This window comes from Lontra canadensis, unplaced genomic scaffold (assembly GCF_010015895.1).
Source record: "Lontra canadensis isolate GAN:19392208 unplaced genomic scaffold, GSC_riverotter_1.0 scaffold4, whole genome shotgun sequence".
NCBI lineage: Eukaryota > Metazoa > Chordata > Mammalia > Carnivora > Mustelidae > Lontra > Lontra canadensis.
In genome coordinates this window covers 31723588-31739917 of record NW_022630998.1, presented here as the reverse complement: position 1 = coordinate 31739917, position 16330 = coordinate 31723588, and the positions used below count along the sequence as shown (strand labels likewise).

Sequence of the window (16330 nt, the reverse complement as noted above, 5' to 3'; positions counted from 1 at the left end):
CTATCCTATTTCTCTCTCTTTTTTTTTTAAGATTTTATTTATTTATTTGACAGACAGAAGTCACAAGTAGGCAGAGAGGCAGGCAGAGAGAGAGGAGGAAGCAAGCTCCCTGCTGAGCAGAGAGCCCGATGTGGGGCTCGATCCCAGGACCCTGGGATCATGACCTGAGCTGAAGGCAGAGGCTTTAACCCGCTGAGCCACCCAGGAGCCCCCTCTCCTGCTATCCTATTTCTTTTAGTTTTAGTGAAGCCCTGCATAAGCATCCACTATGGATTTTGTCAGTCCTTCAGTGATCCAGTCTGGGCAACTGACCAACTAAGCCTCATCACAATCTCATCCTGGAATAAACTCACTTTGGACAGTGATGCAGCTCGGCCTGCTGTTTTAGACTGAACCACTGATTTTTCATGGCTTTCTTCGTGATGTGCCACTGAACAATTATGGTACTAGCTGGAAAGTCTGGGAAAGGTGCTTTGCAATAAAGGTTACCTGAGCCAACCTACTATGGCAGTACCGCAAGACATCAACCTTCCAGAACCACTTTCGGAAAACAGTTCTTCAGGCTCAGCAGAGACTAGACTGAAGTGAGACTATTATATTCTTAGTCCATGAGTCCCTGAGGTCAGAATGAGAACATGGAACAGGATGGAGAGGCAGGATCTTTTCTGTCACTTGCACTCACCCCCATGTCCTCTCTTTCTCAAGGGTTTGGAGATTTTGGAAAGAAAGGATGGTTTGCAAGACCTATCTCAATGTCCTAGATTTTAATGAACATAGGATACCTGGGATGCTTTGTCAAAGTTCAGATCCCAAGTTCCTGTACTCGTGATTCTCATTCAGTAGAGCTGAGACACAGCCCAGAAAGCTGCATTTTAAATAATAGCTGATATGAACTTCAGTTTGAAAAAGAATGTCCTTGGGCACTGTGAATATGGCTTGTGGCATATCTCATATGGGACAGGGACTGGGAGACGTGTCCTGGGGCACAAAAGTCTGTAGGGACACCTACCAACCCAGGCATAGGGCGGAGTAACGCACACCCATCCATCTCTTTGCCTGCTGGCCCAGGTGAGAAGTAGCTTGGGAGTGAGTGCTGCTCTGCTGGGAACACAGAAAACATGGCTTTGTCCCAGCTCTAGAGTAGGAGGCAGTCTGAGGAAGAATGCTTTTGTAGAGTGAGAAGACCTCCTTGTCCCTTCGAAGTAGAACCAGGAGAAAGAAGCCACTGTACCCACCTCTGGAGTGGTCCTTGCATTGAAAGATTTAAATTCCAAATTGGATGACTGCATTTAAAATTGCTTAGACTTGGGGCGCCTGGGTGGCTCAGTGGATTGGGCCTCTGCCTTCGGCTCAGGTCATGATCTTGGGGTCCTGGGATAGAGCCCTGCATCGGGCTCTCTGTTCAGCGGGGAGCCTGTTTCCTCCTCTCTCTCTGTCTGCCTCTCTGCCTACTTGTGATCTCTGTCTGTCAAATAAATAAATAAAATCTTAAAAAATAAATAAATAAAATAAAATTGCTTAGACTAAATGTGAATCCTCTCCCGGATACCCTGATCCCAAAAAGGAAAGCCAAGAAACCATAATGAGTAAATTCCCAGGAGACTACAGACAAGCTGCTCTTGGCCAATGGCCAGGCAAGCCCGCAGGGCACACGTATCAGAACACGGTATTTATTCAAAGGCTGTTTTTACTCCACACGCCCTGAAGCTTAGTTCAGCCTCTTTGACATTCTTCCTTCAGGTAGAAACAGACAATTGGTCCACAACATGCAACGGCTTACGACATCGCTCTTGCTTTTAAGAAAAAATTATTTTAACTCAATTTTGAGTTATATAACCACAAAAGAAAAGAACAAAACCAGTATACACTATTTTTGAGAAACGACAGACCCTTCAGATCATTTAAAATGGTATTTTTTTCCTTTTTCACCGACTGGCTATATCTATCTCCCTTTATCTAAGGTCCGTTAATACTCTATTACCACACAATGACAACTTTTACAGAAATAGGGGTGGATGACAAATCTTGGGAAAGCATATGTCACAGTAAGAAGAAAGGTCTTTTTGTCCATAATAATTCTGATGCAACTGTTAACATGTCCCCGAGTAACAAACTAGACATTCCTTCACAGAGAAAATTTACCTTTTCTTCTCCAACTGGTTTGGCTACAAAGGTAGAGAAAGCCACACTGACAAGTTTCTCAATACCAGTCAACATGTCCTGGACTATGACCTTGATGCTGATCTAAAACGAAAAGAAAAATAAATCAGTAAACGTTCAGCCATCCAGATAACACACGAGATTGCAGCAATCAAGATTCCATGATGTAATTCATCATTCTTTTGTTTTTGAATAAAATCAGCATTTTAATTTATTTTTAAGCAACACTGTTCATTCAGTGATGTTCCATAAAATTAAAAAATAACTTTTTTTCTGATTATAGAAAAATACGTATTTACCATGGAGAGTTTGGTAAACATAAAAATAGATAAAAATGGAATCTCATTATCCAGAGCAAATATTATTAGCAATCCTACCACCCAGACCAATAATTACTAATGTTTAGGTGAATTTTCTTCTAGTTTTATGTATATGTATATAAAGACACACATAAAGTCACATACTGCATTTATAGTTTCATACTGTAATTTTAGAAACCGGCATTATCTGACAAGCATTTTCTAATCCCGTTGTTACTGAATATGCTTTGGAAACAAGATACTCATGAATGCCTTGTAGAATGTTGGAGAGATGGGCCACAACTTTTTAAAATCTTTAGTCTCTCGGTTTCATAACCAAGTTAATGTGGACAAAATGGCATCGTGTTATCTGTAGCTTTTTCCTGTGGAAACTTTAGCTTGTGTCCGAGAATAGAAGGAAGAGGACAGAGGAAAAGGAGCTGTTATCCATGTTTGGGTTGAAAATAAAGAAGAGCACTAGCCCTCAGGAGAGAGGCCAAGCCCAGTGGCTACCATGAGGCAAACATCAGGGCTCACAGCTGAAAAAGCGCCGTCCTAACTGGTGCTGAGAGCGCTGGTTTTTGGTTTTTTTGTTTTTTAAGATTATTTATTTATTTATTTGACAGAGATCACAAGTAGGCAGAGAGACAAGCAGAGAGAGAGGAGGAAGCAGGCTCCCCCCTGAGCAGAGAGCCCAATGTGGGGCTCGATCCCAGGACCCTGGGATCATGACCTGAGCTGAAGGCAGAGGCCTTAACCCACTGGGCCACCCAGGAGCCCTGAGAGAGCTGGTTTTTAACACAAACATTTCTCTTCTGATTTCAAGTGTTTTGTGTCCTGTTCATATGGATACTGGGGTAAAGCCATCACCGTAGGGAGGGTTACTGCCAAACAGTTCTATTGAAGAGCAGTATGGGTTGAATGGTGTCCCCCACCAAATCCAGCACCTTATAACGTGACCTTACTTTGGAAGCAGGGTGGTTCAGATGTAACTGGTTATGATGAGCCAGAGTAGAGGGGCTCCTGATCCCATGTGCTGATGTCCTTATAAAAAGGGGGAATTTGGACACAGACACACATACCATGAGAACACCATGCGAAGAGGAAGGCAGAGATGGGGCTGATGGAGCAGAAGCCAAGGGCTCCAAAGGCATCAGCAAATCACCAGAAGCCAGTGGAGAGCCCTGAGCACATTCTCTTACATAGTCCTCAGAAAGAGTCAACCCTACTGATGCCTTTGTTTAGGACTTCAAGCTTCTAGAGTTGTGACATGATACATTTCTGTTGGTTAAGCCACCTAGTCTGTGGGGACTCTGTTACTGTGGGCCTAACCAACAAATGTAATCCCTTCCTGTCTTCTGTGTCCAGAGATCAAAGGGACTGGTACTAACCGACCTAGAAGTTGCAATATCAGATCCAGTAACTCCTTTCCTGCTAGTTTCACCTGGACAGCGATTCCAAAAGCCTCTGAAAATGTTGCTATCACAACTATAGTAAAGAAATCAAAACCAAATGGATGTAGAAGAGAAATCCTCTAAACTTCCCTTCTCACTTCAGTTACTCTGCCTTTCAAAAACTAGCTAATTATGGGGCTGGTTTCCAGGAGCAGGTGATGAGACGGAGCACAAGGAGAGTCAGAATAATTAAGAAATAAAACCCATACTTTGCAAAGAACCAGGAGAGTGCCCTTCTCCCTTGTATGTTTACTTTCCGTGTACCCTTCTCTGTGGAAATAGTGCATGGCGTCACACTGAATTTTGGTAGCAGAGTCGGCTGGGAAACACAAGGCCCTTATAACTTACCTATAAGCCTGACCACAGATTCAAGGACCTTCTGAAATTCAGAATCTCACTCCAAATTATTCCAGAACTCCTCCTCTGTCTTCTGAAGAGATGGGCACCCATAGTCAGGAGAAATGAGGTCACTTACCTCCATGCTTGTGCTGAATGCTCTGGTAACTTTTGCTTTGATGGTTATAACTTGTCCAACTCTAGTTAAAAAGAGAGGGAGGGACTTTAGTAATCCTAGCACAGCTCATCTCAGACTTAAAAAGTTTCACCTAAATGGACGTGCCACAGAGCAGTCCCCCCGTGTCATGCTGATAATGTTCATACATGAAACCTCGGGTTAATGATAACCGAAAAAGGCAGCTGTAAAAACAGACGCCAGTCACTGTAAGCCACCTGTGTGTTCGCTGACTACTTCTATTCAAACAGAAAAGAGCCTTTGCAAAAATGGTTTGCAAAATGACTTCCAATATCTGCAACAGATACTTGGATTACATCACAGCTGTTTCCTTGAGAGAAGTTAAAACAAACACACAAGCCAACCTATACAACTGATACTTATTTTTAAATGTTTGTTCACAAATAAATGGGATACAAATGAGCAAGCGTCAAACAGATCAACTTCACCAGGTTTACACGGACCCTCAGGACAGCCGGAGGATCCATTCACTCTCCACGATCATAGGACTCCTGGTCATACCATTTGAAATTGTTTCAGACCTTTTGGGTTCTGGTCCCCCAGTTACCTCCTGTCCCCTTTACCTTAAGGGTCTACCCACTGTAAGCCTGCTCAATTTTTCTCCCTTGCTTTCAAACTTAAACTACACTCTCCCTTTTCTTCTTCTTCCCCTTCTGTTTCAGATGAAGAAAGACGGGTCTCTTCCAGACCTCTTTCTGTACCCGTGCCCTTGACCCACCCCCTCATTATCCGTCCTCCCTCCCACCACCTGCTTAGCTCTTTTCTCTTTTTCTCAATCTCTGCCCCTTCCCTGACTTCTTAACAGTCTATGAAAATGCTCAAGGCTGCTTCTTTCTAAAGATCTTTCTCTCAACCCTATTTTATCTCAAAATCTTTTCTCTTCTCCTAAAATACTACTTTCTTTTTCTAACTCATGCATTTAGGAAATGTTTACTGAGTTACAACTAGTCCTGGCACTGAGCTTAGACCTCAAGATACAGTGATGAGCAAGATAAGGTTGCTGACTCCAAGGAGACCAGTCTTCACCTGGGACACAGTCTATAGACAGATGAAGGGCAATGCTATGAAATTTCTTGAAAAAGAAAGGCTCGAGTAATACAAAAGCATCTATAAGAAGAGGCTAATGAATTAGCCTCTTCTTATAGATGCTTTTGTATCTTGGGATACAAAACTTGGGAAAGGAGTCACAGGAGAGGTGACATTTGAGATGGACCTTCAAAGAAGATGATTTTTCCAGGGGCCAAAGTTTGAGGGCTTCATTTCCCATTCACTTCTCAGACCCTCAAATCTGGCTATTGCCTCCACATCTCACTTCTGATCCTTCCACAGTCACTTCCTAACAGCTAAATCCAATGTTTCACCTCATTTAATACTTTTCTTCAGGAAGCTTTATCTTCCCTTACATTCCAAAACAGTGTTCTCTTTTCTATCTCGGTTTCCTTCACTGATTTCTCTTCTTTAATCCATCCCTTCAGTGTAGACATCTCCTAAATTTCTGTCCTTTGTCCTATTCTCACTTCACTTTCTTTCTAGAAGACCTTGTTCTTGTCCATGATCCTGTCATCTTTATAGAAATGATTCTCAAACCTACATCTTTAGCCGGGACCTCATTCTTGAAACTCAGAGCCCTATTTCCAAATTTTTCTCAACAGATTCTACTAATAGTCATGGAGGCTCTACTAGTCTCAGTGTTAGCTACCTCCACACACAGCACCCAATTTATCTTAATCTTCACATGCAGCACACACAAACCCAAATCAATTTTGTTCTTTCCCTTGTATATCTTCCTTATAAACTTCCTAGCTCTGTTCAGTCAACTTTCTAGGATAGATTCACAATAATAGTGCCAGGCAGAGTTAAAGTCCCTCTCCAAAGCTACAACAGTACTTTGTACTCACCAACTACTAAAATCTTATGCCTGTCAGTCACAGTTGAAGAGGGGAAGCACAGGCCACTTTTGTCTCTTCTGTGAGCACTGTCCTGCCTTTAAAAGCAGGGGAATTCCAGGGGCACTTGGGTGGCTCAGTCGGTTGAGTGTCTGACTCTTGGTTTCAGCTCAGGTCATGAACTCAAGGTCATGGGGTCGAACCCTTTTTTGAGCCCCATGTGGAGCCCCATGCTCAGTGGGGAGTTTGCTTGGGATTCTCTCTCTCCTTCTCCCTCTGCCCTTCCCTCGTGTGGTATCTCTGTCTCTGTCTCTCTCTCTCTCTCACAAATAACTCTTTTTTAAAAAATAAAAATAAATAAATAAAAGTAAGGGAATTCCAAAGAATCTGGTTGTCCACCAAATGAAACTCTCAACGCTGAATGTCAGATGAATGGAATGACCAGAATTTCAACTCAAGAAAACCAGTTTCACAGCATGGCATTCAAGGTCTTCTGTTATCCGGCCCCAGTCTCTTGCTGGAACCTCACCTCTCTGCAGACCAGGCTCTTCCTGAGCACTTTCTGCTCCTTCTCAGCCTCATGCTTGGATTCTTGCACATACCTCATTATGTGAAGACCTTCTCCTACTCACCAGATGAAAATCTATACCTTGTTTGAGGCACACAATAAATGTCACCCCTCTCATTGATTCTCCAGTCAAAACATGCACCTTTTAAAACTACCCCAGAAAATGGAGTTTATATTTCACTCTAGGCCTGCATCCTGTCATGCTTTCTATTCTGATGATTATGTATCTGTCTGCTCTCACTAGACTTAGTGACTGCTACACTCCAAAATTGTACCATAATCATTCGTATATCCTAGGGAGTACAGAGTAGTACTTTTTGTATAGGCAATAAATATCTGAGAATTTTAAAAATATCCAATATGGCTTATAACCAAATTATATGGTTTTCTATATGTAGCTTTCACTTCTCTCTTTTTATGGTTCAGGTCCCATGTTAAAAAAAAAAAAAAAGAAGGCCCCTTTCCATGATGTTAGTGGTCACAAATCTTTTCTGATTACAGAAACACAAAATGGTGCAAAATGGAGCAAAATGGCAACACACATTTCACTGATGAGGTCATTAGTTAAGTCTATTTTATAGAATTTAAGTTTGGAAAATATATAATAGGTATTTTATTACAATACACCATTGGCATTCCTAAATTTAATAATGGTGCTTCTATCTAGTCTTAAACAAGTTTGGATTCGTAGTAATTTGTAATTTTATTGAGATACAAACCCATGTAATTTTTTTCTCCTTCAGGGAAAAATCCCATTGCTAGTATGTGAGCTTAGTCATTGGAACTTTATCTGCTTTTATAAGACTCTAGAATGTCCAGAGCTCTATCAGTGACACTCCAGCTGCCTATGAGAACCACTGGGAAGTGTTCAATAAAAATTTAAAAAGTGTTCCAAAAAACCCCACAGAAGTGGGTCAGGGAAAGCCCTGGATTAAGCTTAAGAAGATCCAGGCTCAAAGCACCCTCAGTCCCCTGGTTTGCTCAGGCATTAGGCCTCAGTTTCTCCTTGGTACAAAAAAGAAGGTCGGGCTGATCTATAAAGGTCTTGCCCTGTCTGTGATTCTAATTCCTGCCAAAAATTTCTTCTGTGTCAGTTTTGAAGAAGTAATTTCTTCATCCACGTGGTTTTATTAAACTTAATTTTGTTTGTATCTAAATAAATAAATAAATGTCAAACAGATAAATGTAAGAGTAAGCCTGGAGAGACAGACTGAGCATCTCACTGGACAAGACTACTCAGGGCTTGAATACCGTGGCAACTACCCCCACGGTCTTTGAGAACCATCCAAGACGAGAAACAGATGGCCTTCTCTCTTCTTTTTCCTTGTTAGTTATGTTCATGCCTTCAAGGATCAAGATATTCAGGGAAAAACAAAAACAAAAAACAGAGATACAAACATAAAATCAAAGAAATTAAGTAAAGCCATACAATCCAATTTATTACAGCTATTAGAATAAACTCTTTAAAAAACAAATCATTCTTAATTCTGTCCCCTGGAAAAAACCTAGAAATACTGACCAACCCTTTATAAATGAGTATATTTTCTGCCCACATTGTGATCTCTACTTACTATTTTTTTTTTTTACTATTTCTTTTGAAGAAATTTATGACTCTAAGTTTTGTAAAAGGTGAGCCCACCCTGTCAAACCAGAAAGTAAAGGAGTTATTGAAGACTTCTAACTTTGGGGTTATGTCCAGAGAACTTAGGAACCAGATTGAAGAAGCTCCCACTCTTCAAAGACAAGGCAGTTTGAGTATCCATAAGAATACACCCAAACTGAAATGTATCAACTATGTTAAAGTCCATGGGCTTATGATGATATTAAATAAAGGAAAAGAATTAAGCCTGTCTTTCCTGGACAAACTTTGCTTAAGGATAACCAAGTAATTAATGAGACAAATGATCTCTCTATACAAATATTTGAGAAAATAAATGAAGAAGAAATGATAGGATTGGTATATCACCATTTTATCAGTAACTAATGAAATAATGTTCTAGGTAATGGTCATCAGACATTATGTGCTCTTGATAAGAACTGGCTATACCAAAACATCAAAACTTCATCAAATCAAATTTTAGACGTCTATCATTTTACAAGAAATACAAAGAATGGGTGAACATCTTAAACGGGGATACAATGAACAAATACAAAATGTGGTAAACTCTCTAGGACAAATGACCAGGTTTCTTTAATAAATAAACTAAGGGAAATGAAAGAAGAGAAAATGATATGTGAAAAGGCTTATCAACCATACTGAATCGTGATTCAAGAAATCAATTGTTTAATTAAAAAAAACCCATTTTTGGAGACCACTGGGAATAACGATTTCTGTTAATGGTGCTGTGATTACGTTATTACGTTTCCTAAAAGAGCTCTTATCATATAGAAATATATAATGAAATATTCACAGATGATGCCTGAGATTTCCTTCAAAGTCATCCAGGTGCGTGGGGGGGCAGTGCTAATAAAACAAGAGTGTCCATCAGTTGGTCATTGTTGTAGTTGGGTGATGGTCCATGGGGATTCACTATATCTATATACATATATAGATATTCACTATATCTCTCTACTTCTGTGTATGTTTGAAATCTTCGTTGATCTTGAAATTTTCTGCAGTAAGAGATGGTAAAGCACATACAAACTCCCTCACATAATATGTTCTTCCTAATTTAACGTCTGTACTCAAGATGAATTAATGTTTACCAACAACCTAATGATGAAATTCACCATCACAGACCTGTTTATTATCATTAATTATTCTTCTAGTCGAGGAAAAAGCCATTACGAGGCAGCTTTCAGAAATCCTGCTCTGTCTCAAACCAGAATGCATTTTTTTAGAGAGCTATTTCTTCACGAAATCAGGACTGTGAATTTATACTTAAAAGTCCTTACTAAAAGTAGGTCCTGCAATTACTATTCTACTGATTTACATGAGGTCAACTGTTAGTGATTTTATTAACAAACTGGATCACTGATGACAAATAAATGAGCACAGGTGCCACAAATACATTTTGTAAACGAACCAATAAGCGTGGGAGACAGGTGTGGTAGAGCTATGCCACCTACCTTGCCATCTCCTCAAATTGTATGTCATCCACTGAGGCTGTAACACAGGAAACCCCGGCATGTTTTTCAGCTTCAAAAAACAGATGAAAATGGGCTGCATCAATAGTTACGTTTAAACATTTCAGCACAAGGGAAAAGAAATAAAAACTAAATGGACTTATTCTAGTAGCTCATCCTCTGGTTCAGGTAAGTACCACTCTGGGTACTTGGGGGAGTACACACTTGGGGGAGACCTGGGTCAGTAACAATTCTTCAGCTCTGTAAGTTGTGTTTCTATTGCATTGAAATGACTGTACTTTCTTCTAAGTTTTAACTTACACTGTCTTTGATTTGAAATTCAATACCAATACCTAGTATATCTAGTGACTGAAATAGTAATTTTAGTTCATTGGTGCCAACTTCAAATATTTTGACAGATACTACCCTCCTTTTGTTCTAAAAACAATGCATTAAAGCTGTATCCATTATCCCACATAACCAGAAGCTGCATATATTTTGACCGGTTAACATGTATAAGCACTGAACAGTATGGAGATCCTGAGATGATACTCCAAATCAGACAGCAGCTTTTCTGGGTGTCAGAGAAATACTCGGCACATACTAGGTATTTAGTCAATATTTATTGTTCATTATTATCAAATTCAGTATGTATTAATTATGTTAGAGAGGACAGTATTAAATAGGGCAGAAAGAGATTAAGGAACAAACCCTAGCTATGTCCATATTCCATGTCTGCATTTAATCTGTTAAAGTGGGTTTTTTTTTTTTGGATTATTGATTTTGTTTTGTTTTTTTAAAGATTTTATTATTTATTTGTCAGAGAGAGAGAGAGAGAGCAAGTGAGCAAGCACACAAGCAGGCAGAGTGACAGGCAGAGGCAGAGAGAGAAGCAGGCTCCTTGCCAAGCAAGGAGCCTGATGCGGGACTCAATCCCAGGACCCTGGGATCATGACCTGAGCCGAAGGCAGCGGCTTAACCATCTGAGCCACCCAGGCATCCCAATTTTGTTTTTTTGTTTTATATTAAAAAATGTCAGAACTTATTCTCTTCAGGAAAAATGTGAACATGTGCTTCTGCCAGAATATGATTTTGATGAACAGTTAAAATCCAAACAGATTGTGCTGGCTTTTTAGGAACTTCTAACCACATTTTAATTTTGGAGACATCGCTCCTGCTTCCACATGATGGAAGAGATGGTAAATTACATGGACATTGTATTCTTCATGTGGATACTTTAACTGCAGTAATAACTGACCATGCGAGATAAAAAGAGGCAAGAAAATACTCCAGAAAGCAGGTTATTTAGGACACTCTGTCATATAATGTCATTTGCAGAAAACTGGAATTTTGGTTTTACCATTTGGAAATAATGAACTGTTTTTCCAAACATGCACATAATGCAAACTGAGTTACCAAAAGGTAACCACAGCACCACTCTGTGTATGAGGGATGGAGAGCAGAAGATTGGATTCCCAGCTATTAAGTTCAGTGAGAGGAAGGGAATGTAAAAGTATCAGACTCTAGAAATACTCAAGTTGGGCTCAACTGAATTCAGTGTGTCAAACACCTGTTAAATTCCTGATTTAACAGGAATTAAGTCCTTAGTGATTAAATCCTTACTGATTTCCAGACACTGAGCTGAGTCGGTCCCATCTCTTACCAAGTCTATTCGGGGGCAATTAGAGAGCCAGCCATAGTTGGTGCCCTTTTGGAGCTTAAGATTTTCAGAGAACTACTGGATCCTTGCAAATATGTGCTATAAAACATTAACTAAGGAGTACCTAAAGGACATTCATCCCACTTACCTGACATGAAGGAACAGGATGTTGAGTTTATTAAACTATTCTTGTTAAGAAACCATTACCATATATGTCAACCTAAGTGACCAATTTTGAAAGATTTAAATGATAACTAAAGGGCAATAATCAGCAAGGCTAAATTTTTATTGTATATATCAAGCATCTATTATATATATGTATAAATATATATAATTTTGTCACTATATATAGCACTATATATAATTTATATGACATATATATAATTTATATGTTATATATATAATATATAGCATTATAGTAGATTGGGATCATGAACAAACATTATCATAATAATAGTTACCATTTATCAAACACGTATTATTGACCAGGCACTGAGCTGTGTATTTATGCATGTCAGTTACACGAGGTTGGTACCATTTTTAGTTTAACTTTACAAATGGGGAAATTTAGGCTTAGAAAGATCAACTGTATTGTTCTACATAGTGGATTTGACTACAGAAACAATAAGAACTCTCAGAAAAGAGCAGTCAAGGAACACTCTTCAGAGAATTGCTACACTAGATATGGGCTTCAGAGGCTCAATTTACGGTTTACACTATAGACTTTTAAGGGTCATTAAATTAAAAACAAAAAACAAAACTATGGGGAACCAACATAGGACCACAATTTTTATGTGTGTTTCTATGCAGTTCTTTTATTTTGTTTACAAGTGTGTCATCTATGAGTTCAATAGGACGAACTTGCTCTTGATTTTTTATTTTGACTGTCCTTCATACAATGACTATCCTTCTTCACCAATAAAAGTGGAGAAACTCTAAAGCTATTACTGATTTTGTGGAGAAACTGAGACAAGCTGGGAATAGTAGCAGACTAGCTAAGTGGTTGTAATCCAGATATGAGATGATGATTGATTAAAGTGGTGGTATCTCCATTCATTCATTCCTTTAACAACTGTTGACTAAAACCCGTGATATGCTAGCATCTATGTAAGGGGCTGGCAATATATAACAGCCATGATCTCTGCTCTCAGAGTCTAGTGGAGAAGCAAGGGATTAATAAAATGAATAAATAATAACAAAATGAATTAAGCGCCCTGAGGAAAACATGGTTTTTATGGGAGTCGTAACAGAGAAACCAGGCATAGATGGGATGTCAGGAAGATGCACGTGGAGGGGATGCTTCAGCAGAGATCTGAAAGAGGATTAAAACTGAAATAGATGTGTTGGGGAGGAAGAACAGAAAAAACGTGAACACAATGAGCAGAGGAAACACCATATACAAAGATCCTGATCAAAGTCTTTGAAGATAAAACGCAGAAAGCAAGAGGGCTGCCTGGGTGGCTCAGTTGGTTAAGCACCTGACTCTTGATTTCAACGCAGGTCCTAATCTCAGGACCATGAGATCAAGCTCTGACTTGGGCTCCACACTCATCGTGGAGTCTCTTGAGATTCTCTCTTTCCCTCTCCCTCTGTCCTTCTCCCCACTTGAGCATGCACGCTAATAAATAATAAAATCTTTGGGGAAAAAATGCAGAAAGCAAGAAGGAGAGCTGAAGGGTTGGTTGAGAATGGACTATGCATAGGGCCTTGAAGTTCTTGGTTGACACTTTTATAATTATTATTAAAGATACCGTGCCACCGTCTTCTGGACTCCAATGTTTCTGATAATGTCAGAAGTAATTCTAAGCATCATTTTCCTAGGTATAGCATAGTGTTTTTCTCTGCCTGCTTTCAAGATTTTCTTTTCATCATAGTTTGCCTGTGATGTACTCAGATGTGAGTTTTTTAGTATTCATCTTGCTTGGTATCCTGTGATCTTCTTCAATCTGTAAACATATGTCTTTCAACACATGTGGGAAAATTTCAGCTACTATTTCTTTAAATATTTGTTTTATGCTTCATATTTTTCTCCTCTCTTTTGGGGCCCCAATGACAAGTATGTTACACACTTGGAAGTATTTTTAAGTATTTTTTCATAAATCTGTTTGTTCATTTTTGAAATTCATCTTTTCTCTTTTCTTCAGACTATATAATTTCTATTGTCCACTTTTATGTTTACTCACTCTTAGTCCCCTGCAGTCTGTTGTTAAGCCTATCCAGTGAATTTTTTTTTTTTAATTTCAGATATTATAATTTTAAGTTTAGGAATTTCCACTTGGTTTTTTAATTTTTTTTTAAGATTTTATTTATTTATTTGACAGAGATCACAGGGAGGCAGGGAGGCAGAGAGGCAGAGGCAGACAGAGAGAGAGGAAGGGAAGCAGGCTCCTTGCTGAGCAGAGAGTCCGATGCGGGCCTCGATCCCAGGACCCTGGGATCACGACCTGAGCCAAAGGCAGAGACTTTAACCCACTGAGCCACCCAGGTGCCCCTTGGTTCTTTTTTTAGTTTCTATTTCTCTACTACTATCTTTTCATTCTTTAGATCATAGTTTTTATTACATCTTCAAGGACAGTTATAATAGCTGCTACATAACCCCAAAAGCTTAATTCTAGCGTGTGGGTCATCTAGAGATTGATCTCCATTATCTTTTCACTTAAGAATGCATCATATTGGGGCGCCTGGGTGACTCAGTGGGTTAAGCTTCACTTAAAAGTGAAGTCACTTCAAGATTCACATAATATATTCGGTTGCCTTGGCAATAGGCATCGTTATTATTAGCAACCTCAATGACTTTTACACTTCTCTTAGATGTGATTAATTTTATATTCATGCTTCCATTATTTATGTTATTATAATCGACCTCAAATACTGATAAAAACTGTTAAGACAGAAACCAAACAGACCTATCAACAAACAGAAAACAAACAAGCAGATTGGCATAAATATGTGACTGAATTTTGTGGGTGGTTTACACACGGGGGATTACAAACCCTATTGACGCTCGGTGAGAAAGCAGGGTTCTGTAATCATCTGTGCTTTACTTTTGTCCTCTGTAAAATAAGAGTCCCAAGATAATGATTTTAAGCTCCTTCCAGCTCTAGTAGTTTATCCTAACATATTTTCCTTCAAAATGTACATTTGCTGAGTCTGTAAAGTGCCATATGCAAAGTCTGACTTCATTTTAGAAATGAGATTCCAAGGTATGGACCTATCCGTCACCGACCTATCCATCCATAAAAGCAGGTTTTTATTTAGAGCTTACTAAGCACTGGAGAACTAGCTTCAGTTCACATGCTAATTAGCCAGGCAAGAAATAAAGAGGTGAACAACAGATCCATACACAAAATAATTACAGATTTTGCTAAGTGGCATGAAGGGAAAAAAGGGGGTGTTGTGAACAAACTGCTTAAAGGGTACAAATGTAAGCAGGTGGCCAAAAAAAGACTTCTCTGGGGAAAGGATATTTAAGCTGAGATATAACGACAGAAAAGGGCCAAGAGAAGAGCATAATAGTGAAATGAGAAGCAGGTGCAAATGTCCTGAGACGAGACTTAAATAAAGGTGTGGTAGCCACAAACTGAATGCAAGAAGCCGGTATGAGAAGTGAGTAGTCTCCTCTCAAACCAGACATTAAAGAGAGGTTCAGAAACGTAAACCAGTACCATGCCTCTAAGTATATTTTTATCATTGTTGAAAATGTAGTGTTTTTTTTTTTTTTCAACAAAACTATGTCATGGGCTTATTCTTGTTCTTTTTACATGAATTAACTTTTAAAGATTTTGAATATAGTCAACATCAAAAAAATAACCCACATAAAAGCTCTCGGGGTCCTCACTTAAATAATGGAGTAAAGTAGTCCTAAGGCTAAAACATTTGAGAATCACTGGTCTGGGTCATTCTCGTGTTGGATGCACTAGCTCCGTCCTTAAAGTTCCCCGCGGCCCCGGGCTCACAACTGTAAAGACCTTCTCCTTCCTTCTCTCTCCTCACGAATCCCGGCTCCACCAACTGTGCGGGCTGGGGCTCGAGCGTCGGCTCCCTTACTGGGGTGGGTCGACCCGCACCTGGGCCTCGGGATCCCCCTCCACCACATATCCCCACAGCCAAGCCTGCGCTCCAGTTCCCGGACACCCCCTACCACATCGAGCCCCCTCGCCCCCACCACCGCAGGGGCGCCGGGCACCCCCGCCCCCCGGGCCTCCCGCGCTCCCCTTCCAGCCCCCACAGCACCCATCCCCGGCAGCCCCCTACCCGCCAGGCAGGCGGTGGCGTCGATCCACTTGAGCAGCTGCCCCGCGCTCAGCTCGCCGCGCGAGTTGGCGTGCGCGGGCTGGATGGCCTGGCTCATGCGCACCTCCCCCGGCGCCGGGCGCTCCATGGCCCAGCCCTCAGCGAAGCCCCCCAGGCCGCAGGCGTCCGGCCGGGTCTGCACGCGCTGAGCCCGCCCCCGCCCCGCAGGGCACCCGCGCCGCCTGCTCCGCCGGCCCCGAATCCCGCTCCCTGCTGGCCGCCAGGTGCACGGGGAGGTGAGATCTGGGGTGCCAGGAATATCAGCCAAATCCGGGGTCACCGAGGTTGGCAAAGCTGGGAACGGTCCGAGTTTCTTACTGTGAGGGGAGGAGAGCAGTGGTTATGACAGAGGACTGTGGAAAGAATTAAATGAGGTCACGGACGCAGCTCTTAGCACGTGCCTGGCTGAGCG

General features: G+C 40.7%; 1 protein-coding gene across 2 annotated transcripts in view; it reads right to left on the bottom strand.

Annotated features, from left to right (window-relative positions):
- ACOT12 (acyl-CoA thioesterase 12) overlaps positions 1–16025 on the bottom strand; it is a 44769-nt gene extending 28744 nt beyond the window's left edge. For both annotated transcript variants that reach the window (XM_032847414.1, XM_032847405.1), the window contains exons 1-4: positions 15880–16025; positions 9969–10038; positions 4389–4449; positions 2143–2244 (exon numbers count right to left, since the gene is read on the bottom strand). In XM_032847414.1, the coding sequence (XP_032703305.1) occupies positions 2143–2244; positions 4389–4449; positions 9969–10038; positions 15880–16006 (360 nt within the window). In that variant the 5' untranslated portion in view covers positions 16007–16025. The remainder of the gene's footprint in view (positions 1–2142; positions 2245–4388; positions 4450–9968; positions 10039–15879) is intronic.
- Positions 16026–16330: the final 305 nt, after the last annotated feature.